This window comes from Mustela nivalis (assembly GCF_964662115.1).
Source record: "Mustela nivalis genome assembly, chromosome: 3".
Classification (NCBI taxonomy): domain Eukaryota; kingdom Metazoa; phylum Chordata; class Mammalia; order Carnivora; family Mustelidae; genus Mustela; species Mustela nivalis.
Genome location: NC_139022.1, coordinates 141651859 through 141679081, shown reverse-complemented (window position 1 = coordinate 141679081; position 27223 = coordinate 141651859). Strand labels below are relative to the sequence as shown.

General features: G+C 40.5%; 1 protein-coding gene across 3 annotated transcripts in view; it reads right to left on the bottom strand.

Moving 5' to 3' along the window:
- ARL15 (ARF like GTPase 15) overlaps nucleotides 1-27223 on the bottom strand; it is a 392574-nt gene that overhangs the window by 239441 nt on the left and 125910 nt on the right. For all 3 annotated transcript variants that reach the window (XM_082723229.1, XM_082723230.1, XM_082723228.1), the window contains exons 2-3: nucleotides 15869-16013; nucleotides 669-728 (exon numbers count right to left, since the gene is read on the bottom strand). In XM_082723229.1, the coding sequence (XP_082579355.1) occupies nucleotides 669-728; nucleotides 15869-16013 (205 nt within the window). The remainder of the gene's footprint in view (nucleotides 1-668; nucleotides 729-15868; nucleotides 16014-27223) is intronic.

Sequence of the window (27223 nt, the reverse complement as noted above, 5' to 3'; positions counted from 1 at the left end):
ACTTCACAGCACTTACCATTTTCCTGTGCCATTAGAGAATTTAGTAGGTTCACTGAATTGACTGATTTCTTTGTTAACCTATTTACATGGGTTAAGACCCTGACTGACATAAAACACAACCAAAAAATCCCAGACAGAGAGTGTAATGAAAGACTGAGTGATGTATAGTTTGGGGTACAGCCTATCCAATAAATGTGCTTGACCAGCAAAGAACCCATTGGCAAAGATTTATTATCGGAACAAATACATTCTAAAAAGATCTAATACAACGGTATGAATACAAACTACTCTAAAATACAGTTCTTTGCCCTCCATAATACATGGCTTATCTTTCTGTTATATGAAAACTCTCTTCCCAACTTCTCGATCAGGAATAAATTTTTTGAACAGATAAAACCAAAGAATATGTAGCATATGAAACAGAACCAACAGCATGGTTCTCTAATTTAAAAAAAAAAAAAAAGAAAAGAAAAGAAAAGAAAAGGCTTATTACTTAGAAGTCCTCAACAAACTTTAAAACATATAAGGAGAAAGACATATCTCTATTACCAAAGGAAAAGGTAAAAACGAATCACCTGCTAGAAGAACAATTTTTAAATTACATGTAACATTAATACCAAATTAGCGCAAATTTAAGCCAGACACAGAAAGGATTTTAAATGTTATACCTCCAAGTTCCTTTACATTCAAGATGGCATTCTGGAATGGCACTGCTTTTATACTAAAACCTAAAATTAAAAAACAAAAACATAAAAAAGGAATTAGCATCTTTTCTTTTAAAAATACATAAAATGCTCAAAGCCTTTTTAAGGCTGATTAAGAGCCACTTTTTATAGCCTGTATTTATGCCAGAAATAATTCAAGATACATTGATAACACATCATCCTCTTCAAATTCTCAAAACACTGTTGTTTGTTACAGCAAACTCTAACTCTTTTTCAAAATACTGCCCTATTCTTTAATATGTTATGTCACCTGTAAATTTTATCAGTTGTGAGAAAGACATCTGGAAGTACAGAGAAACTTCAAAAAAAATATTAGATCTGTGAGGACCTTTGCATCTAATTCCTAAAGTTAATTGTCTCTCACATAGAACTCAGCAACTCTAGAGATTAAGGTACCTAAATTATAACCACATTATATTAGAATTACATAGGATTTATGTCAGAATTTTAAGAACATGATTAATATCATACATATATTTTTCTTAAAAGTTAATCGTAATTGTCTACTTATGTATAATCATTTTATAATACGCCACAGTAAATGATTTCTATTAAAATATATTCAGAGTATAGTTTTTTTTAATCACATATTTAGGACTTAACTATTATCATTCAAGTCATGATTGACTTCAACATATCTGGTTCACAGGTTTTAGTATAAAAGCTTAGCAGGTGAAACATACATACTTATATACCTAAACACATACACCAACAAATACACTATTTCTGGAAGAATCCACAAGAAACAAACTAGTGAGGATCCCTGGGACAGATGGGGATGTGGAGGTCTTTAAGTTTCCTTTTATTTCATTTGAATGTTTTTGCTATCTACAAGGACTTTTTAAACTAAAAGCCATAATTTTTAAAAGTTAATTTATTCGGTAATTTCTAACCACTCCGTCTAAGGTCTTACACATCAGTATGTGCAATTTGAAGATAATTTCTTAGAAAAGAGATAATGACTCAACAGTATCAGATACAGAAATACTTTAATTTGAAAGAAGTCATAAAACTATGATAGGTGCCTGGAAAGGTAAAAAAGATACACGGTTTGCTGTGGATAAGAGCAATTCTTTTGCATGGTTCTGCGTTACTGTATAAAAACAGAAGTCAATATGTATCTTTTTCTATTCTGCCCCATTACTACCACTCTTTTGCTATATGTTGTCCTAGCACTTTAAAATTCTATATAGTATCTTCCACTTAAGGCCGTGAATATCACCTAATGGTTAAAAAGGGACTTTGGAGTCAGAACCAGGTTCAAATCAGCTCTGTGACTGTAGGCAACCTACTAACCTTGGCTTTCATCATCTATAAAATGGGAATGATAAAATCTGATAGCTTCTAACTCATGTAGTTATAAAAAATGATAAAAAATATATATATTATGTTTATCACAGTGCCTGACACAAATAAGCATACAATATGTGATTGTTAGCATTCTCTATCCACTGGTTGTGTATTGATGATTTCATCATTAGCTATGCATTTCTCTTGCCTGCCTCAATAGTATATAGTACATAGATACACATATAGATACATATATGTATCTATATACTATATATATAGGGTATATAGTATATATTTCTCTTAAGAGAAATCCTGGGGGCTTATTTACTAATCTACTTAACTAGAGCTACAGATATTACCACTGAATGAAAAGTACCATTATTAGAGTGACGAAAGTATGAAGAGTCGAAATTTCTGGTCTAGGATGTGAATGTTCACTGGGCCCTCTATGGCTCATCCCAAACACAGTCCTCCCATGTGGGTTGTATGCAGACTGACACAGTCGCCACAGCGTTACAGTTAATGGTGTGTGCAGTCACTGAATCTTAGTAAAACAGCAGAAGGAATGAGGAGGCAGTCCCGTGTGGCTGAAGCACTGGCATGTACGTGGGCCTGCAGAAAAGCCTCTCCAGGTGTCTGGCCTCTGGGAAATTAAGGAAAGTCAGTGCCAATCACAATATTCCTGCTGGCACCGAAACCTGCCTGCAGGAGACGTGGATGTCTAGAATGTATCTACCTACCTCACAGGGGTGTCATATGAATTAAAAGGCAATGATTGTGAAATTCTGAAAACGAAAAGCTCTACGCAAATGCTCAGTAGTCTATCAGTGGCTCTGTTCAGGATAACTCAAGTATGGATTTTCCAGAGAGATGAGACAGGCCCCAATTTTGAAAAAGACACAGTTATGGAGCACACCAGCAATATTTAATTTGCTGTGAATCTTAAAAGCTGACAATATGCAGGTGCCCAAGGAAAGGAACAGCCTTTCAGAAATTGCTGCACCCATATGCAAAACACCTATTTCGAAATTTATAATCCAACAAGCAGATTATATCATTGTTACCCTCTTTAATCCTCAGAGATATAATAAATTGACTGCAAAAATGTCCTCAAATGTTCACGCTAAGCAAAGTAACCTAGCAATGTTATTTATGGGCATATAAATGTTTCTGCAGAATACGCATGTTTTCTCTCCAAATAGAACATGTGTGGCTAGATTTATACTGCAAACGTATATACAGTCTTCCATTTTGCTGTCTTCGTATTTTTACAGTATAGCTGTGGTAATGAATGTTCAGAGGACAAAGCCTACATAATCAGTCCAGAAAATAAGAAAAGATGTACTACACATGGAAGAGAAACAATTTAAAAAAAAAATTTTGTTTAGTTATTCTAAATGTTTGCAAGGATTAAGAAGATTTAAAATTTAAAGCCACACTTTCAGTTCACCAAAAGGGTAACCAAGAAGAGTGACTATCAGATCAACCCTATTTATTCTTTTACATTGGGTTGGATGAAGTCAAAGGGTAGGGGGAATATTAATATTCAGTAGAGATATAAAGGTCAAACCATCAAAATACTTTGAGGAATAAAAACCACCAGGAGAGCATGAGCTCCAAAGAAAGAAAACCTGGGTTCCAATTCTGGCTCTACCATCATCAACTAAACAAGTTACCTAACCCCTCGATGCCTCAGTTTCCTCATCTGTAAATGAGAACAGATGGTACCCAGTGCTATCAAGCGTTTAGTAAATAAAACTACGATTTCAAAATATGAACAGTCCCCAATTGACTTACTAGAGGCTTTAAATTTCTCCCAGTCAAGATCACAGGTGGTCTCAAGGTCTGTTACATCACAAAAGCAGTGGTAAAAATTAAACATACAGAACTGGAAACATCTGAGGACTATTATAAACTACACATCTGGTGCCTTCCAGAGCATTTCCTTTCCCTCTTTCCTCTCTCCTAATTCCAGTCAACAAAGCTTGTTGATTCCATCTACAAAACAGTTCTCAAATAGGTCCACTTCTCTCCATAACCTTGACCAAGCTGCCACCACCATCTGGACACCTTTAAGAGCCTCCTAACTCAACGCTTTGCATCTACCGTTGGCCTGCTCAATCACCTCGACACATCAGCAGAAGTGATCACCTTGAAATCCACATCTGTTCACATCACTCCCCCCAGCTAAAACCTTCAGGTAGCATCTCACTACTCAGGCTATAGTTCAAAACACCTACTGAGGCTCGACCTGTCTCCTGTCTGGTTCTTCTTTCCTTTTCCAGGTTTATTTTGTATCATTTCCCCTCATTTTCATCTTTGGTTCCTAAAACAAGCTACGTCCTTTCTAGCTCAGGGCCTCTGCGCTTTCTGCTCCATCAGTACCCTTTGCCCCTCTGGCAAACTCTTCATCCTTCAGCTGTGGTTTTAACTTCACTTCATCAGGCAAGCCTTCCACGGTGTTCTTGAAATAGGCTGATTTGGCAGCATCCATGTTCTTTCAGTATTCAGTACTTCTATGTAATTTTCTATGTAATTGTCTATCAGTTTCTTTGTTTTAGGCCTGTTCCTCAGTTAGAGGCACATTAACATGATCAGTATTTCTTTAAAGATCTTTGCTAAGGGTTTTTATTTATTTCCTGATTTAACTATCAGAACAATCCTAACACCAGTACTACTATTGAGGAGGAAAGTGAGCCAGAAGGCCTAGGTGCCCTGCCAAGACTACTAAGTACTATCTTCAAAACTTCACCCCAGGCCTTGTCACCAAAGCTCTACACCTCCTCTGGATAGCAACAACCTGACTGACTCACAGGTCTCTGTCCAATTTTGAACTAAATACTGGTGAAACTGATGGTCAAAATACAACCCTCTATTCTGCCTTGTTATAAATAAAGCAATAGGAAGAACCAAAGTTAAGTGTTCTTGGGGCCACACTACAATGCCTTATTAATGGAAAATAATAAAAATAGCTTGAGTTCAGAAAGTACTTTTTCATCAGCATTAACAAAACCAGGAACTTAGGAGGGGAGAGAAAAGGTCCAACTTGGCCGTGACACTAGGCTTGATCACTCTTCCTTGTCCGCAAAGCAGGCAAGCTCTGATACTCGGCAAAGGTGGTCACTGTGCTGATGTCCTTGAAGTCCTAGCCACAGCTCTCAGACTCACCAGCCCCATTTTTTCCTTGACCTTGAATCCCTTCCATCTGCAAAATGAGTGGACTAGATAAGCTCCTTGAGGTTTCCTCTAGCATTAGTATTCCATTATTTATATTAAACAAGAAAGAGGAAATAACAGTTACAACGGAGTCAATCATCAATGGCCTCTAGTATTTGGCTGAAAGCCTTGTGGGCAGGTCTCCCCAGACCCCACTCAAACAAGTTGATGGCTGAAGCCTAAGTTACGCAGTCATTTTTTCCTGGCCTCTCTAAGCTACATTAGTAAGACTGAAACCTCCCTTAAGATTTAACCCCACAAATTTTAATAAATATATGACTTAGTAATTCTTTGGGGAAATAATTGTTTGCATAGACTTTCAGTTTTTGTCTTTTAGTCCTTAAATGCAGAAAAACCTGTGATACGAGGGAGATGGATGGGACTTTTTTTTTATGCAGGGAAACCATTCCCGGAATTGTAACAAAATTAGTTTGGGGAGTGAGGCTGGTCTATTTTTACTCATTGTGGGGAACACATGAGTATCTTATTTGGATCTACAGCCCAACTACCCCCCCAACCCGCCAACACACAGGTCTGCACACTTGCACATGGACACTTAGTGTGTACTTCTGAAATTCTTGGATCACTTTAACAACTGCTAAAGGCAAAGGCATTCCACAGATCTGGTGGCTTTGACCTAGACCAGGGCATGATTTACGCCATGGTAATTTTGTGACATTTGGACAATTCTTCCAATATAGTGAGATTCTTCTAAATGTGATTTCGGTCTCTTAAAAACAAATTTAATCCACTGGCATTGATTAAACAATCCTTTAGCAGATAACAAAATTGGATTTTCTAACTTGTTTCTCTTGGTGACTTAACACATATGCAGCAAATACTTAAGTTTCTAAAAATACTTCATTCAATTTTTCATGAACATTTTCCACATTTCTGTCAAATTTTCGTGATCTTTTTCTATTTTAACTACCACTCGACTGTTTCCAAGTGAAGTAGTAAGTATCAGTAGAAGAGATCTTCAACCTTTTTCAATTCCAGGTGCTAAGCTTTCTCCAGGTTACACCGCTGTATTATCTCAAGCCTTTAAACTTTATTCCTCCAGTTCAGAGTCTCTTTGTAATCAACAGGTTAACAACCCTTTTATCAACAAATTCCTCTTGCATCTCCAGTCAAGGAATTCACTCAGGACAGAGATCACTTTTGTTTCTCGACCAAGGTGCAAGCTTTCCAATCGCTCTCTGGAGGGTTTCTTGGCCCTTTAAGTTTTGACAACTTAAGTACCTTCTAAAAATTATGTCAAAGGTAAAAGATCTTGAAGTTAACCATCCAATAAAGTTTGGACTCCCTTTGCTTCTGAAGAAAGAGAAGACATTCCTGTCTTGCTAAAATTGGATGGACATAATCTTTCTTGTTATGCTTTTATTTTAAGAAACAAATTCTCAAAGGTAGATTCTCTTTTCAGCCATTCCCAACTCTTCCAAAAAATATTTTACTTTTAATTGGCTTGCTATCAAAGCATTATAGAGAAACAATTTAAAATAACAAAATTTCACATATAATTCAGCCATATCAGAGCACAGCTATTTTTACATGTTCTTTTCTTGCTTTTCATTCAAAGGCACAGTTCAATTTTAAAACAAACATAAATTTTTTTTTTCAACAGAAGACTTTTTCTCTAATCTATAATCTTTTCAGTGGAGGTACTACAATTTAATTAATAAACTCCCTTGCTATAGGAAGTTTAGAGTTTTAGTTCTACAAGTGTTATAAAGAATCACTTTGTGAGTATGGTTTCTTTGATATTACATACTTAAGTTCTCAGTGGCATAATTGCTAGGTGGAAAGATGTTAATCTTTTGGCAACCTTTGATTTATATGAATAATTGCTTTTCAAGAAAAAGGACAATCCCAATCCCAATCCCACCACTCATGCATACTACCACAATCTTACCAAGCGCTGGGTCTCATCAGAAAGCAAAACCAATACTGGTAGATTCGAGTTTAAAATTAACATGTTTCTGGTTTATTCTCTAGTCAAATTGAATTTCTGGCCAAGTGGAACCTTTCCCACTTACTTCTTTGCCATTAATTCTTTTTATGAAATTATCTTTTAATTCATTTATCGATTGCCTTCTAGGTACTATTTGTAAATACAATTTAATTCCCCAAGTGGGCCAGCCATAAACTCTAATACTTGTTACAAATATTTCTCAACAGCATTGTTTCCTTTTTTTTTTTTTTTCCTTATAAACATTGTCTTGTTTATAAACATTTAGAGTTGCTGGAAAACGGAGTTGGTGCCCTTGGTCTCTTCTTCGTGCGTCATCCCCCTCAGCCTCCTGCAGCTGTTCTTCCATCTTCCACATTAAATGTTCACATGCACGGGGGCTTTCTCACTTCATTTTTTCCTCTAGTTATCTTCTCCTTCTGTTAGGCTCTGTCATTTATCTTAGGACCTTCCTTCCACCTCCTCTGTTCTTCAATTACACACATACACACACACACACACACACACACCCTGATCTAAACAAACACACAGAGACCCAGGAAGTAGGTCTGAACACACCAGTTATGCTTATCTGGAACTCCAGGGGGGACTGGTTTTTTCGGGTCCACTGAACTTACAATCAGCCTGTTGGGCTCTTCTCTGCTGTCTTTCTTCCCCACCTTCCTTTGTCATCACTAATTATTTTCTCCAAACTCTTACCCACCTTCATTAGCTATAGTGAACACACCAGACTCAACCCATAAGCATCTACCCCTTCCCTCCTCTACCCTTCCTCAGGCCTCTCTTTCCCAAGCCAGTCCTTCCTCTATCATGATGGAGCCCCTTCACTTAGTCATGTGGAACCTCAGCTTTGTTAAGAAAGTCTTCTCTAGGTGCCAACATTTTCTTGTACTTTTCCATTCTCCTTAAGCTAGCCAACAGAACTTTTCCTTTCCCTAACAGCGCCAACCAGGACGAGCATGTGTTCCTTATAATGCTTTTGGACCATGTTACCATAGCCTTAATAATTTCCCACCTGAGGTTGTGGCATCTGCTTACACACGGACCTCTGCATTTCCATTTATCAATTTTCAGAGAGTCCGGTAATCAAGCTTAATGAATTCAATTCTTGGCTGACGTTTGTCCATCACACTCTTCCTGCTTCTATTCTTACAAATGTTCTCCACATTAATGATCAAGGTATCCTCCAAATCTTCAGATCTCCAAGATTACCAGCTCTAATTCACATCTGAGAATTAGAGAATTCTGAGAACATATTTAAAAAAGTTTAAAAAAACCTTACTGGTCTTACAAGTTTTCCCACCTCTTCAATTTTCTGGGAGGTATTATGTAGCATTGGCATTATTTTTTCATTAAAATTTGATAGAATTTACCAGTGCAGCTGACTAGATTTCAAGTTTTCTTTTTAACTATGACTTCATTACCATTAAACACAGATCTGAGTTTTCTATATCTTCTTAAATGAGCTTTGATGGTTTGTCTTTCAAGGAATTTTTCCATTTAAATTGCCAAATTTATTGGTATAACATGGTTTATAATACTCTATTACCCTTTTAACTTTTTTTAAAAGATTTCATTTATTTGACAGACAGAGATCACAAGTAGGCAGAGAAGCAGGCAGGAGAGGAAGAGAGAGAGAGAGAAGCAGGTTCCCCGCTGAGCAGAAAGCCCAATGCGGGGCTCTATCCCAGGACCCTGAGATCATGACCTGAGCCGAAGGCAGAGGCTTTAACCCACTGAGCCACTCAGGTGTCCCACACCCTTTTAATTTTTATAAAACCTCTATTTATATAACTCCTCTTCATTCCTGATACAAGTGTCTCAATATTTTTTCCTGATCTATTTGAGTAGAATTGAAAATTTCATTCATATTCTCAAAGAACCAGGGTTTGGTTTCAATTATTTTCTCTGTTCTTCTTTTTCACTGAGTTCCACTTTACTTTGGTCTTTAGTATTTCTTTTCTTCTGCTTTACTTTGTTTTTAATACATTCTTCTCTTTTAGTTCATTAAGGTAGTAACTGAGATCACGGATTTGAGGCTCTTCTTTTCTAACATCGGTGTTTCGTGCTGTAAGTTTCCTCTAAAGTCCTGCTTCAGAGGCATCCCCCAAATTCTGCTGTGTTCTATGTTCACTCACTGAAAAATGTTTTATAATTTCCCTTTGGGTTCTTCTTTGATCCATGGGTTATTTAGAAGTCACTTGGGATCTAAATATTTGGGGATTTCCCGAGTAATCCTCCTGTTATATTGATTTCTAATTCAATTCTGCTGTGATCTGAGAACATATTTAGTATGACTTGAATCTCTTTAAATTTATTGAGACTTGTTGTATATCCTCAAATACGATCTAATTTTCCACTTGTACTTGAGAAGAATGCCTTCTACTGTCAGAGTGTTTTATAAATGTTAATCAAGTCAAGTTGGCTGATAACACTTTTCAAGTCTACTCTATCTTGGCTAATTTTCTTCTTACATGTTGTCAGTAATTGAGAGTATTAAAATCTGACATGTGGGTTTGTCTATTTCCCTTTAAAGTTCCATCAGTTTTTACTTTGTGTATTTAAAGCTGTTAACAGTTATGTAAATGTTTAGTACTTCTATGTTCTCTTGATTAAATGATCCCATTATAAAATGAACTTCTTTATTCCCGGCATTATCCTTTGCTCTAATATCTACCTCTTCTGAGAACATAGCCACTCCAACTTTCCTTTGTAGCCTGATACTTCTTTTCCCAACCTATTTGTGTCTTTATAGATTTGTTTCAAGTCAGCATAGAATTGGGTCCTATTTGTTATTTAGTTTTGTTTAATCTGTTATTACTCTCAGTCCCTTAATTGAGTCTAGACCATTTACATTTAATTTGCTTTTTGATGGTTAGGTTTGAGTGTATCACTCTAGTACCTGTTTTCTATGTAGTCCATCTATTCTTGTTTTTTCTCTTTCTGCCATTTTTGGATAATTTTTGGTAATTCCATCTTACCTCATTTGTTGCCTTACTGGCTATCACTCTATTATTTTAGTAGTTGCTTTAGGGTTATAGCACATCTCTTATCACAGTCTATTGTATCTTCAAGCATTATTATAACCACTCCACATATAAGAACCCTACAATAGTATACTTCTTTTTCCAATATGACTTTTATGCCATTATTTTCTTACATTTTACTTTATGTATGGTATAAACCCCTATTTTTTAAAACAATTATAAAGAGATTTAAATAAGAACTAAATCTTATATAATTACCCCTCTAGTCACCATTTCTGTACTTTCCATTTCTTTGTGTAAATCCAGATTCCCATCTGGAATCAATTTTCTTCTGCCTGAAGGACTTCTTTTAACACTTCTTTTAATGCTGGAAACAGTATAACAAAAGTATAATAAAAAGGTATAATAAAAAGTCTTTAATTATCTTTTTCCAAGATATTTTTGCTGGGTATAGGTTGATAATTTTTTTCCCCTTAGAATTTTAATGATGTTGCTCCACAGTCTTGTTTGTACTGTTTCCAGGGAAAAAACCGGAATCTGATGTCATTCTTACTATGGTTCCTTTGTAACATTCATTATCTGCTTTCTAAGATTTTCTTTGTTTTATCCAAAGTTCTTTAGAGAAACAGACCAATAAGAAATATATATATATATATATTTTTTCATATATATGTATGAAATTGTTCACAGCCTATATATAGAGAAGATAGATAGATAGATAGATAGATAGATAGATAGATAGATAGATTTATTTTAAGGAGTTGACTCAGTTACGGAGGCTGGCAAAGTCTAAAATCTACAGGGTAGGCCTGGCAGGCTAAGAAAGCAGGAAACAGTTGATGCTGCATGTCAAGTCCAAAGGCCACCCTGACACAGATTTCCTCCTTGCTGGCAGGTGGAGTGGTGGTCATCTTTCATTCTATTCAGGACTTCAACTGATTGGAGGGGACCCACCCACATTATAGAGGGCTGTCTGCTTCACTCAAAGTCCATTGATTTAAATATTCTCATCCCAAAACACAAACACCCAGGATAATTTTTGACCACATCCCTGAGCACCTTGGCCCAGCCAGGTTGACAGTATAAAATTAATCATCACACTTTATCACTGGTTTTGAGAAACTTTATTATATAACTTTTTAATATGTCTTTGTTGTAGTTTTTTGTTCTTATTTCATTCTTACGGTTTAATGAGCTTCTTGGATTTGTTGACAAGTTTTAAGTTTAAATACATTTTTGACCTTATTTCTTCGAATATTTTTTCCTGTCCCTTTCTCCATCCTTTACCTTCACGGACTCCAATGACCCATGTCTGGGGACTTGAAATTGTCCCACAGTTCAGGCTACTCTTTGCACTTTCCACTTTCTTCTCCCTCCCTCAACACTTTGGATAGTCTCTAATACTTAATGGCCTTCAAGGTTATTACTCTTCACTTCTGCAAGGTGTAATCTGCCCTGAATCTTATCTGGTGCGTATTTCCACCTCAGAATTGTAGTATTCAGCACAGAAATTTTATATGGGTCTTTTAAAAATTTTCCATGTCTCTACTTAACTGTATGAACAGAAAGAATTCAGTTATAGTAACAGTTCTAAGTCTTTCTTTGCGAATTCCTTTGGGTCAGTTCTGAGTCAGATTCAATTGATTCTTCTTTTCATTATAAATCATGTTTTCCTGCCTTTTTCATGGCTGGTAATATTTTAATGTCCAACACTTGAATTCTGCCCTAAGTGCTGGGTAATTTTGTTTTCTGTAAATCTCCTATAGCTATGTTCTAGGATGCATTAAAGTTAGTAGGAAACTGTTTGAGATTTTTGTTTTGTTCATACGATTTCCTAGGTGAGTCTAGAGCACTGCTCAGCTTTGGGCTGATTACTAAGGCAAGACCCTCTTGAGAGCTCTGCCCAGTACCTTGTGAAGTATGACTTAACTAACCTGGCTAGTGGGAATAGCCACAACTTTTAGCCTTGTGTGAACATGGCTAGCCACAGGGTACCTTGGATACTCAAGGGAGACCCTCTGTAGATCTCCAGGGTTCTCTCTCTGTATAACTCTTTCCTCTCCATTACTGTCTCCCATGAACCCTAGCTGCCCTGGTCTCCCCAACTCTTGCTCCATCTCAATGTAGGGAGTCCACTGAATCCCACCTCAGTTCCCCCTGGAAGTATGCCATGGCTAAGAAACTCAAGGCAGCAAGCTGGGGCAAATCCAGGGCTCAGCTCATTTATTTCTCATCTCTCAGGGATGACCATGCTTTGTTGTTTCGTATTTGTGTTCATGAAATTGGTTTCCTATTTTGTCTGTCCCCCAACCCCCTCCCCAACTAGCATGTCCCCATAGCACCTATCGTTGTAAAAACAGATTTCCAGAATACTGCTTCCTCTACTGCTGTCTGACTTGTTGAAAGAATAGTCTATGTTCAGTCTTAGCTAAAAGGGCCAAAGAGTGAAAAGGACAGTTTATACACTGTAATTTCCTCCACTTGTACACCACTCCCTCATCGCTCGGGCCGGTTTTGACTCTAATACGCTGCGCTGAAATTGTTCACTAATGACTGTAATGTCACCACACCCTATAGCCCTTTCTCAGACTTAAGACTAATGATTATTTAACTCTGGTTCTTTTGGCCTCTTATTCGTATTTGACTGTATGATACTATAGAGAACAGCCTGGCTTAGATTCCCTGCCTAATGCAGACGCTAGAATGTAAGCTCCAATGTCTGTCTGTTAATGCATGCTCAGTGCCTAATCAGTGGCAGTCATGTAATAGGTATTCAACTAACACGGGAAGAAGGAATGAAACACAGTTGTGGCTTACTTAGCACCCTTCTTTCTTCTACCACCCATCATCCCTCAACCATCTCCAAAACCCACAATTCAGTTGTCTCTCAAATCCAGATCCAAACTTTCTCTAGTCAGCTCATCTGTTGGCATTTGGATCACTGCCAATACCTCAAAATTAGCATGTCCAAAGCCAAATTCATCATTTATCTTCAAATTGCCTGTCATGTTCTTCCTACTTTTTATAATTCACTCAGTCACTAGGCTAGAAACTGAAGGCCCACTTGACTCTGATCTCTTCCCTTTCTCTATATGATGCAATGCGACTGTCACTGTTACGGAATCCATCATACCTGCCCCTAACCTTCTATCCCCACAATTACAGTCCCTCCTGGATCTGCTCTCCATGCTGCAGGCCTCTCTCAGAAGCTCCTTCAGTGTCAGGTCACAACACACCCTAACCTCTGCATCCCCGGCCTCAACCCTATAAGATCTCTGTTCTCTGAATGCTTCCTACTCCCTCCTCTCCTCACTCCATTCCCCTCTGCTCAGGTACTCGTCATCATGAGGCCCTTCCCAAATAGAACATCCTCTATGCCTTCTTCAACTTCTCACATCAGAAATGGATGGTCCTTTTTAGCTTTCTCATGTTTATCATCAAGTACAGCACATATCATGCTGTCCTAGCACCTGTCCTATATTAATATTAAACATGCACCAATTATCAACTGTTTGTCACTAGAAAACTTATCTTTCAGGGCGCCAGGTGGCTAACCCAGTGGGTTAAGCCTCTGCCTTCAGCTCAGGTCATGGTCCCAGGGTCCTGGGATCAAGCCCTGCATTGGGCTCTCTGCTCAGCAGGGAGCCTGCTTCCCCCTCTTTCTCTGCCTGCCTCTCTGCCAACTTGTGAACTTTCTCTCTCTCTCTCTCTCTCTCTTTCTCTTTCTCTGTCAAATAATAAATAAAATCGTAAAATAAAAGAAAAGAAAACTTATCTTTCTAACCTGACTGTAAACTTCTTGCGGTCAGCTCAAAAAGGCCTCCAAAAAGTCACTGTACCTGGTTCAGAAGAATGACAACTCATAGACACTTGATATCCAAAATGTCAGGCAACTTCACTTCTAACACAACAGAAAAATCAACTAGCACACAATGATACTATTGGTTCCAGTAAAGGAACACATTAAAAATTTAATAAAGATATAAAGCTTACAATTTACAAAAAATTACAGTATTATTTACAGATAATTTTTTTTACATTACAATTCAAAACTGCTTTTTCTAGTAATAGTGTTTCTGATTTATGCCTCTAGTAAGTGAAAAAGAGTACACTTTTTATTACTTTCACACATTGTAAGGAAAGGTATTTTGTTTGAAAAGAATTACTAAATTAGTAAGGCTTGTATCATTTCATAACCCATTTCTCCAAAAATATCCACAACTTTACCAACAATCAGCAAATACTATTCTCATCGCAAATCCTAAGCCTTAGGTACCACTAAACTTCACTTGGACTTGAACTGGCCCCCTACCTCTATCACAAGCTGTGTAACGATAGCCACGTCACCATACCTTTGAGCCTCAGATGACTTAAAGACAGAATCTGGGGCGAGGGGATGGGGAGGGGAGAACTTACCTGCCATGCAAGGCCATTATAAGGCTCACAGAAGTATGATACTTTATGCAAAAACAGAATTCAAGTTACTATTGCCTCTTATGCTCCCCCCAAAATCTGGAGCTATGCCCAAACTCTATGCTACGTCTGTGCTATCTCTGCCCTTAGAAGCTCACACCCCAGGCTGAGGGACAGAAATGCAGACAGCAGTTTAGCAGGCACTCAGTGACAGAAATATGGACGATATAGAGTGGAGGAGGAGTGCTCAGTTCTGTCTTAGGGAAAAGGAAACTGGAAATGGCTTTACATGGTCCATCTTGAGCTCTGCTCACCCTCTGTTGTTTCACCAATTAGCATGAACCCCTTATTCTTTTCTTCATCCTTCAATGACGCTATGTCTCTATTGATTTGCAAGTCCACAGTTTCTCATCTCCAATTCTAAAATCTGAAGAGCTCTAAAAACCTAACTTACTTGATGGCAAATCCTATCCTAACAGCGGTAAGGCTCTTCTTGGTCATCAGTACGTTTTCTACTTGATAGGAAATCCTAGTTAATGATTCCACCACTCACCTATTTCCTAAAGCAGGACTGGAGCCATCTTTGGCTTCGTTCTTGCTCACCTTCCAAATCCAAAGAGCCACTAAGTGCGCTCTCACTCCCTCTTCCTTGTGGCTACGGCCTCTCTTGCTCACTGTGGGATGTCTGGCAGCGTCCCTGGCACCCACCCAACAGAAGCCAGTAGCCGCCTCCCTTAGCTGTGACAACGTGAAGTCTCTCCTGATTGAGAACCACTGCCTAGACTGACTTCTTGGCCTTATCTAGAAACAACATAACCTGGTCAATGGTTCCTGCACTGACTCTCCTCCAGATGGGAGCTCTGAGGAAGCAAGATTCAGCCCATGAGCTGAACTGTTGAGGGAGTGTATGACCGACACGAGCAGGCCAGAGTGGCTCCCCCAGGGGACTAGTGCTCAGTGAGCCTGAGATGAAGCTATTTTGTTACAGTACTAGAACTCCAAGTTTCACCATTAGTTTGTACTAATATTCTCCTGAGCCTGACTTGTCCAGTGGCACTGAAATATCCAACTAGAGAGATACAGGGTACAGATATTTAATGCCACTAAACCCTCCACACTCTATTTTGAAAAAGAGAACACCCAAACATAAATAAACTGACTGAAACATTAACCACATACAGAAGGGAGGGGTCCCGCAAACAGCATAGGAGCCTAGAACATTTTGGGGGTAAGAAAGAGAAAGCGGTAGAACCCTGCACAGTACCCACCTGTGGTTGACACGACGTTCTCGGCGCTTTCACTGCAGAGCTTTGACAACAGACTGGTCTTGCCAGAGCCCGTGAGGCCTATGCAAACCAGGTCATATTCAGGTCGTGCAGGCGGTGGTCCCTTGCAGCAGAGTGCTCTAAAACACTGCCAAGAGAGGGGGGAAATGGGGCTCTTTTAAATAAGACTGGACACAAAGCTTAGTAACATTTACAATGACTAAGTATGAAGAAGTAATTAAATAACCTATTCACTGTAAGTTGGAAAGGTAACTTCAGGATGGAGAAACCCAGAAGACACCACCTAACCAAGTGATCAAAGTTACCATCCCCAGGAACAAGACCTATGTGGACCTCACGGCTCCCCTGCTGCTGCCAACAGGGACCCTGCGAGGGGCACGCCATCCTTGCTCAGCTTCCCCACCAAAAATGCACAGCCGCAATCTAAGCACGAGACACTCTGAGGAGCGTTCCACAAGATAGCTGGCCCATTCTCTAATATCTCAGTGTCTTAAAAATCAAAGAAATGCTGAGGAACTGTTCTAGGGCAGAGAAGACTAGAAACAGGATAACCAAATGCAATGCCTTCTGAATCGGACCAGAGCAACAGGCGGAGGAAAATGGCAGAAGTCACACTCGGACAACAGGTGAGGGCTGACTGGAGACACATACTAGACAACACTGTGGCCTGTGGTCATGTTTCCTGAATGTAATCACTGTACTGTGCTTTATAAAAGGAAAATCCTTGTTCTGAGAAAACACACACTAATCAAGTATTTAGAGATGAAGGGTCTTGATGCCCATGACTAATACCTTAAGAAAATTTCTTTTCTTTTCTTTTTATTTTTTAAGAAAACTTCTAAATCTGTGTCTATCCTCAGCTCTATATGGTGAGGAGTAGATAAGGCCAACACGATACAATGTTAATGACCAGTGAAACGGAGAGTCACAGCAAAATTCTTTGTATTCGCCTTTCAACTCTGGTATCTGAAAATAAAAAGCCTTCACACATCAGTCACTGGAGTCCCTGTATATATTACTGCTATCTTGAGCCATGCCAAATTCTCTTTCAGGTCAACTGACCTCAGGGGGCTATGAACCGTTGAGCAGTCTGGGCATGGCAAGGAACTGTTTGCTCTCCAAGAGTTATTAAAGGGAGGGAGATTTAGAAGACCAGAAATTAGGTAGTTTGCGATCTTTCTGCCTACTTTACATTCATTTATTAGGGGCCAATTCTGTGCCGACTTACAGAGCCTGAAATATTCAGGTCCTCAATCGTTCAGGAGAGAAACAGAGGGAGAGGGAGGGAGACCTACGGACTGCTAGATGATCTGGAGATCCTGAGAGAAGAGACCTATAACAAGTCTGTGCTAATTCTCATTCAGATAAAATCTGAGGCCTAACTGGCTATTTCATAAGTCAAGCTTGACTAGTTTCCTCTCCTCTTTTTCCTACCTAGTTGGTCAGCAAGTCCATACCTCCTCCAAAATAGCTCTAGAACTTGTCCGCTTCTCTGCAGTCCACGCCACCATCACCTGGACAACATCAACACTCTCCTGCTGGTCCCCATATACTCACTCTTGCCCTCTCTGTTCTCCATGGTGGCCATCATGAAGGTTTGTAAAAACAAAATCTGATCTTGTCTGTTTAACCCCCTGCAGGGAGCTCCCACTGTTCTAGGGTCCAAACCCTTATGATCTACAGGGTCTTCCAAAATCTGAATAATCTGCTCCACCAACCCCCACCCTCCCGCCTTTGCCCAGCCCCTTCTGCCATCCCTTTCCACTCACTCCTCCCTCTACTCTGCCCCCAGTCACACAGGTACTCTACACGTAACTCCAGGCACTCCCAGATGCCATTCCCTCTTCCCCTAGCTCTTGGCTGAGTGAAGCAATTTGTGTCAAGGTCTCCCAGCACATCTGTCAAGTCATCATCTGACACTACAGTTTCCTATTTACCACTAAACCATCTCTTTCCATCTTCATCCCAGTGTCCCCAGGGCTTAGCAGAAGACAGCATAGAATCTACCTTCAATGAATAAATGTTGAATGAAGAACCCACGACACTGACATTTCACTGAAGAAAAAAGAAAATGTAAAAACTACTAGGAAGCTTCATCTGGTCGCTCCTGAACGCCTCATATTTCAAGAAAATAGTATCAAAATAAGAGTAAACCTTGACCCTTTCATTTCCCTTCAATGCCAGAAGTTAGTTCAGTTCTCAAGAGTAATTTTGCTGTACAGGGTCTACTTTCCCGGTATAATAGACCTTTTTTTGTCCTCAGTTCACTTCTCAGCTTTTAAGAGGCTCTGCCTACTTCTGGTAAACAATTCTGTGATCATCTAATCCATATTCTTCACAAATTTATTAAACTCTAATCCTATTTCCGCTCCGTCTTTTCAAGGCTGAGGAGCCCTAATTACTTCAGTCTGCGTGCATACAGCAACCCCTCCTGCTCTCTCATATTAGTTGCTGTTCTTTGGCATTAAACTTGAGTTCAATTATCCCTTCTCCTACAAGATTAATGACCACAACTCTGAAGAGCACCCTAGATGCCAACGCATCATATCCTGGATTCCCATGAAGGTTGGTTGATAGTGGGACTTTCTGCAAACTCTATCCCTGAGTCTCCTAGATTATTGATGAGTTTTTCGAAGAAGCAGATGTATATATGCATGTGCATGTACACGCACAGATACATGTGCTCCCCCAAAGAGGACCACCGGCTAGCAGCTATTCTCTTGGGAGAGTTCTGCCACGTTCAACTACGTCAGGCAACACCACTAATCACACTGTGGTTTCTTTCATTGGGCTACTTTGATCTTCACTAGGGAAAAAGGGAGAGACCCTATTCCTGCTCCCGACTGTCCCTTTCTTGTTCAGCTCCTCCCCCAGAATTCCCTCAGTCCATCTCGTGGAGGGAGACTGACACAACTAACCTGGTCCAAACAATCAAATCTTAAATAGAAAACAAAATTGTAGGTGACTGCTGTATTGCCCTGTTTATGTTGTTCACATACCGGTATTACTCAATATACTTTGAAATTCCAAATTTCACCTTCATGCTCTTTTTAAAACCCGAATATAGGGGGCGCCTGGGTGGCTCAGTGGGTTAAGCCACTGCCTTCGGCTCAGGTCATGATCTCAGGTCCTGGGATCGAGTCCCGCATTGGGCTCTCTGTTCAGCAGGGAGCCTGCTTCCCTCTCTCTCTCTCTGCCTACCTCTCCGTCTACTTGTGATCTCTCTCTATCAAATAAATAAATAAAATCTTTTAAAAAAATCCAAATATAAAAGTATTTATGGCCAAACTCATTAATATCTAAGATCACCTGTTAATTTTCTCTAAGTTGCTAAGGCATTTTGGACATGAAAAGCCATTTAGCAGTGATGCTGTAATCCACACGTGTGTTTCATCTTTCTCTAGATTCTCCACAGTGATGTTTAAGACACCTTATAGGACATCTCTCCTCTCCCCCTCAGTCTCTTTCCTGAATTCCAGGCTCTATATTTTCAACTGTTCTGGAAGAACCCAAACTTAAATCTGAATAAAACAAAAGCCTTCCCCCACCCCCCACCTCCAAAAACACAGTCTATGGAAATCAGGTATTTTGGAGGATAAAAGGCATAAAGGTTAGATTGACAATCATTACAAGACAGAATCTTTGAAATAAATCACAGAACCTTTGAATATTTATTTGAAATAAATAAATCCTATGCTTGGCAGGAATTGTGTCAGATTTTGAGCCAACAAAATAAGGCTTTTAAAAATATTCTATTTCAAAATGGGAAAAGAATGTTCATGTTTTTTTGAGTCAGTTCCTAAAAACTGTACAGTCTTCACTTGTTTTTCATTTTAAAACTTAATGAAGCTTTGGATCTCATAGTCAATTTACTTAAAATTACTCATTTTGGCCTCTAGACTATACTGTACCAAAGTTCATTGTGTCTGTCTCCTACAGCAGCTCTCGCATTGTTAAAAGTAAGCCCCTTTCACTGTTGTACAATGCTAAACACAATGCCGTCGGCAGTCCTGACAGCGAGCGGCAAACTCAGGCTTCATTCCCAGGCCAGACACTAAGGCATTGTGTGACTCTGTTCAGGCTCCATAAACCTATCCATGCTTCAGTTTCCCCATGATTAACCAGTAACGTTTTAACACTATCTGCCACTTCCTTTCTTTAGGAGGATGGTCTGAGGCATCAGTTCAATGCATTTTGCTACAAGAAAGGCACCATACAAATAAATAACCGTTCGTCGGGATGCTTATTTATCCTAATGTATCCTAGGTGATAGTTTCCTTGGGCAAGGGTCTGGCAGCCCACATGCTGGTGCTTTCCTTCACCAAACCAGCGGCTTCCACAGGCTCCGTCCCCCTTCCACTCCAACCCAAGACACTAAAGACACACAATCCTAGGCCCTCACTTGCAGCATGGACTAGAGAACACGGTGAGTCTGTGTTATAACTACGGGATGGCGGTGGGGGTGGTGGGGGTGGTGGGGGGCGTTGCGCACGCGTGTGCAACCAAGGTCATGGTCTCTTGTCTAGACTGCTTCAGTTCACAGGTCTTTTCACACAGGGTCTGTTATGACTTGTTCCTTTTCAAAACTACCTAGTGTATCTGGGCTGCAGGATATTTCCCTTAGGTGGGTCTATAAGCTTCTACTGATGTTGTACACAAGGAAACCACAGCGTGCCAAGGTCTTGAGAGAGGGCAGAGACCGGAATCACCAGAAATCTGTGTCACAGACTTCGGACAAATCATACAATCTTTAGCTGAAAGGTGGACTAACTAAAAAGACAAACAAAAGCCTCAGCAATATTTGCTTAAAGGACAACGATCGCGTGTACTGGGGTTAAGGGGAAGCCAAAGATTAAATTGTGAAGTTCAAATGAGAACTTGCATCTCAGATGGGTGACCTAGCACTAAGGCAGCAAGATGACCTTTAAATGTCCCCATTTCCATGGCGGACAGTGGCAGATGTCTTGCTAGGTCTGGGAGAGCACCAGACATGATAGGTACACAGAGAATTAGGGCTCCACAAACTGGCACTATCAAGCACTCAGTAAGCACTTCCCCGAGATCTCGTTTCCCTCTCCATCTCCCACTTAATGGCCCCGGCTACCCTCCCGCTCACTCACTAGTTCCTCCAGCAGCCTGGGCACTTCAGGCTCAGACCATGTGCCCGAGGAAGGGAAGGCTCTTCCCACTCTTTCTACTTGGCAAATTCCTAGTCAAAGTTCTGTTCCCAGGACACCTCCTCTGGAAAGTCTTCTCTAGTTCCCATAGAGAATTAATCCCTTCTTTCACTCCCTGGTTTGTTATACACACTTCTGGTGCTGCAGTAAGTATCAGGCCACATGTACTTTGTTTTGTTTTTTCCTAATTGTAAGAATTAGTAGATGACAGAATTACATGCACATGCATCAACCCAAAGACCTATTCATCCTGGATTCATAAAGTCTGATTTTACAGTCACCAAGGTTGGCCAGGCAGCAAAGCGGAGAAGCAGACCCGTCTTACCACTTCTCGACTCTGGATCGGGTCTGCCTCAAAATCCTCCCCCTCCCGCCATGGCCCTGCATTGCCGGGATTTCCTACCATCCCACGTCCCTGAATCCCTAGCCTTTGGGAACATGGCATTTGTTTCAATCGATGCTCTGTTTTTCATCATGAATACATGATTTTATACTAAGCGTGATTTCAATTTTATTGAAGCTCTGTATAGTTGCTGGAAAATGTTCTTCAGCAGCTCAGGGAGTTCCCCAGGGCCACACAGTCACTGCCTGAACTCCACACTATCTCCTCCGTATTTAAATACCAGAGATTTCCAACAGCAAATAACCAACCCTTTCGGTAGAGTCCCAGGACGGGTCCTGCCACAGTACTCCATAAATATTTGCCAGATGCACGCAACACCAATTAGCTGGAATCTAAAACCAAGAGACAATTTGCCTGTAACCTGAAGTGGATTTATTTCTTAGACTGGTTTTAAAACCAAAAAGTCACCTGTACATTCTGATGCTCACTCTCACGATGGAAGCAGCTTTTAAAAGGAAGTCAACTTCTAGAAGTATTTTCTAACACTAACCATTTAATAAATAAAAATAAAAGTCCAATTAATAAAGTACTTAGTATCTAAATATCTAAAATTGTAGGATTTAAAATAAAATATTTTCTAAGTCCATAATAGTCAAATGTGGGTCTGTCTTTGGAAGCTACAACCAAAATGGGTCATAAGGTTTATAAAGCTACTTAAACTTCTGGAAAAGACACGAGGAAGGACAGGTACCCCCAAAACTTAAAAACAAGGCCAAATGTCGCTAATCCTACTCAGCACCCAATAGAAGTGACGCATGTACTAATTCACTTACTCCTTGAACAACCCATTGAGAAGGGCACTATGTGCTTCCCATTTTCAGATAAGGAAACCGAGGCCCAGAGGTGGCAAATGACTTGCCCTCAGTGGAACCAGGACCGGAAGCCGCTAAAGTCTGAGGGGGTGCCATGCGGAGGAGAAATAACCAGCACCCAGTATAGAGGGAACACAGACACACAACAATGTGACAGACTCAGAAGTGACAGAGTGGAGCTCCAACCAGGGCTGCTTGGTTCTAGAGCACCTACCTACTCACGTCCACTCAACCTTGGTGCCACCGAGGCCAGACTCCAGGATCAGAGGCCCAGAACACGGGTGTTTCCATGGTTTTGAGGGAATGAGAGCATGTTAAGGAAGTCTGCCTACATGAGAGAACAGACACTTGGCAGGAGAAGGAAGCATTGACACTGCTTCCTTCCCTGCACTGTTAAGTTTATGGCTCAAGGACCCCACATCTTCCTCCCAGTAGAGCTGGAGGAACTGCTTCCTGCCGGGCTGAGTTAGGGAGCAGGGAAGGAGGCGAGGGGATAGGCTGAGAAAAAGCGGGGGGGGGGGGGGCGGCTGAAGAGCTGCTGGCTTCTCTGCCCTGCTGTCTGCTGCTTTCACTTAACCATTTTTTGTCCTCTGGCAAGGACAAAGCTTGTCTATTAAGAGAAGCCCACGCAGGCTGCAGAGATTTCTGATTCTAAGCACGGTAGCAAGGGGGAGAAAAAGCTCTAAACAGTCCTCAATTTTTTCCCTTAAAATACAGGTATATGTAAATTAACCCTCAGTAAAGTAAATACATCAGCAAATACTAACCCAAATAAACTGTAATAAGGGAGCGTATGGAGAAAATACATGAATAAACCGAGATGTGCAGAAATACACAGGAAGGAGACAATGTATGATAAACATGCCATCTCTCAGCTAATTCTTTCCTTCCACCTTCAAGAAAAATGAATTTCAAATCTGCCCCAATGTCTTGGAATAAACCAGTGGATCTTGCAAAGAAGCGAAGAGAAGGGACATTCAAGTGGCACCTATAGCAACAGAAGGAAGGGGCAAGGAGTCAGCGCAGACCATGACGAGGCCCCTGGCCACCAGGCAGATCCCAGCAGAAGACTCTTCCTCATGTCACCAGAGTAATCCACTTTTCAAGGTGAAAAATCCTGCGGCCCTTTAAGACCCTACTGGGAAAAACAATAAATTGTTTTTACAGAAGATGGGTCAAACCTTTCGGCCATGTGGGCTGCTCCAAGCTCACTGATGAAGGCTTTGGCCCGGAATTGTCCCAGGGCTGAGGCTTCTGGCCAATACATCACACTGCCTTGGGACACTAAGTCTGTCTTTGCCTTACCCTTTGTATTTCTCAATCCACATTCCTTTTTGGGGTGAAATACTCCATTATTTCTGCTTTGTTCTGGGCTGTCTCCTGTCTCTGTCCCTATTAACTCGTGGCAACAAAAGAAACAAACAGAAGCAGGGGATTTCATGCTTAGCAGCTATAGACACTGGCCTCCCGGCTTTGCAGAGGAGCAGACATCTGAGACCCTGAATGGAAGAGAGTGCCGCTGCGCTGAGCCAGACCAGGGACCCACGTGGCTCCCAGCCTGTGCATCGGTCATCCCTAATGGGCGGCATTCACCAGCCCTGGTACGAGCATCTCACGATGAACCAAAAGTGCGGTTTTAAAAGTTAGGGCCTTCATCTGATAATCAGATTCAAAGAGACTCTAATTCAAGACATTCCTATATTCCTAGCTCTCCACAATTTCAGGACTTCTCACACTGAAAACCGATCAAGGGGGTTGAAATTTTTCTTTTTTTTTTTTTTTTTAAACTAAAACTCAAAAAGGCAGCTAAGTGGAAGATAAAGCTCTCATTTTTACTATGTAATGCTTCTCTTATAATGGCTAGATGAAATATTTCTACCGATATTTAAAATAACAGAATTATCCAATAAAATCAGCAGAAAATTCCCAGCATGACTGTGGATAATAAGATTCAAGCTTCATGTGCATATTCCCACACGTACTCAAAGTAGGGCTTCACCTGAGTCAATTTCAGACCATGTATTTTTTTTCCCCCTAAAGAGCCAAGAAATATAAAATTTAGCTAAAGATGAATGATTAATGCATTTTGTATCAAACCTCATTTTTGGTCACTAACTGAACACAACATTTTAAATGGGAAGTGGGGGATAAAAATATATAAACAGTTTTAATATTCATTACCAAAGACATCTTCTTATATAAACTTTGTATACTTAGGAAGAGTAAGGGAGTGGAGACATTTAAAAAGAGCTAGGCTCCCGGGCGCCTGGGTGGCTCAGTGGGTTAAGCCGCTGCCTTCGGCTCAGGTCATGATCTCAGGGTCCTGGGATCAAGTCCCGCACCAGGCTCTCTGCTCAGCAGGGAGCCGGCTTCCTCCTCTCTCTCTCTGCCTGCCTCTCTGCCTACTTGTGATCTCTCTGTGTCAAATAAATAAATAAAATCTTTAAAAAAAAAAAAAAAGAGCTAGGCTCCCTAAGTAGACCTTCAGGTGGATTTAAGTATCCTCTAAAAAATCCTAGAAGAGATCCTAACAAAGCAAATTCTCTCTGCTCTTGGTGCTTTGGAGCTGGGGAGCACTGTAACAGAAGACAGCAAAACAAACCAAACTCATGTTGGCTTTCTGGTAGCCCCTAACAGTGGAAATCCTATCCCCAGATTTCGGAAAAAACAGAGCATTCTTTCACTTAACAATCTTGGGCTCCGTAAGGCCTACATATTCCATCAGTCACCAACTCTGTCACACTCGGTCTCTCAGATCCCCCGGCTCTTCTCAGCCCTACAGCCTTGTTCAAAACATCTCCACTATCTTCTAGATAAAAGTCTGTTCTCACAACTGGTCTCCTTACCTCAGGTTTACCAGACTCTGATTCAGTCTCCAAAATGCTAACAATGACCTCTTAAACACATCAAGTCATTCCCAAGAGTTCAAATCTTTCCATGACCATCTAGAACTGTCAGAATAAAGTCCAAGCTCCTTATCTAAGCAGAGAGGCTCCTTATGATCTGGACTTCACCTTTATTTGTGGTCTCCAAGAGCTGCTCGAGGGATCCTATGAGATAATGGTTGTAATGTCTGTAAAGCACTTAAACCACTCAAGACACGAAATTTAAAATTGTATTTTCAGTTTATGATATATAGGAGATGACTTTCCACCATATTCATGACCCCCATGGCAGCTATATGTGTACAGGTCCTGTTCCAGTCTCTTTCATGCTCCAAGTGCAAGGACCTGGCCCTCTGCCCATACATCATGCTCATGGTCTTCCTCTAGCTGGCTCCTAGTCACCCTTCGAAACTCAGTTCCATGATCTTTTTTTCCCCCAGAAAGACTTCTGTGCCCACGGTCTGATTTAGATGATCTTCTTTAACTCCCTTAGCACCTTTTCTATTCCACCGTCCCACCACTTCTCATTTTGTGAAGTTCATTTCCAGTCCATACTCCCCCCCACCGCCCGACCAGATTTGGAGCCTTGAATGTAGGCACCACTTCTAATTCAACTTTGGAACTTCAGTGGCTGACACAGCATCCACCACTTGGCTGATAAGCTCCCCAAGGATTAATTAAGTACACGGCTTTATTAAGTGCATGGTCAGACAAGCCCAAAACGGAGTCGCACTGGGATATGGAGAAGTTATTTCACCGATACCTGTTTCCTCATTCAGAAACAGGATCATCTCACAGATTGGTGCACACAGTCAACGCGGTACAAGGTACAAATGCTCTCAATAGTGCTCCATTAGTAGGTTATTACCATGATGACTTACGAGATTTCTCACCTAGGGCTGTTTTCCTAAAGGGAACAGATTTTTCTGACCAATCGGCATTCTTCTCAGGGTAGATAATTAAGGAATTAATTCAGGGTTTGGATTTATTATCCATTTGGTCAAAGTTATGATTTTTTTATATGTGTGTGTGTATGTATATATATATATGATATACCAAATGCCAGTGGTCACTAAGGACATGTAGACAGTCCTTTGGTTTGCTATAACAGCCATTAAAAGGGAGCACGACATGATGTATAGTGGGACCATCACTGGATTTTTTTTTTTCACCTGAGAGGAGAAAACTCCTATGAAACAGCTTTTAAACATCACTGGTATATCTTAACAGCTAACCCAACCCTCTGCATGTGAATCTCCTATGTGGATGTGGACCTAGACAAAGGCGTAATAGGGAGTAAAGGGTCTGTAACCCGTGTGTATCCCCCAATCTCGTTGCTGTTAACTGCTGACAAAGATGAATGTTCACTACAGTCTAGCGCTGAAGAACCAATACAGTGAACGAGACGTGATCTCGCCTCACACATCATCCCACGTGTCAGACAGATTCTGACTGCGGAGTCTGCACTGGTGAGGAGGGAGGAGGGGAGGGCACAGCTGGATAGTTCAGAGCCGCAGCTGAGCTGGCAGCAGTGGTAGTTCAAGCCATCTTCTCACTTTTGAAGCTGGAATTAATCGGAGAGAGTTATTTAAAGGTGTGTCTCATTAAAGAGGCACTTTCCGGCCACTGTCGAACTTCACAGAGGCTCACCACCTGAGGTCATCGGAGGTATCACGAGGCTTCTGTCAGCAACCACACACCTCACTGATCAAAAATGAAATACCAACAAAAACAATCTTCTGTTCCCTCAGAATATTCAAAGTAGCACATGGACTTTATATTAAGAACATTTTTATTATTTGCTCTATTTAATTCCCTGGAATACAGCACAAATGCCTTAAATTATGTTCCCCTATAAATTATATAAACAATACAGGTTCCATTTAACAGGCTGGCGAAGCTATCAGAGGGATCTGTGGTCCTGACCTATTTTTCTGGGGTCTTACTATAATCAAACATGATCAACTTTTCTTTTTTTCGTGGCGGGGGGGAGAGTTAAATAAGCACCGATTCCCATCAAAGGAGTTCTCAAGCTACCAAGAAAATATGATAATTGAACA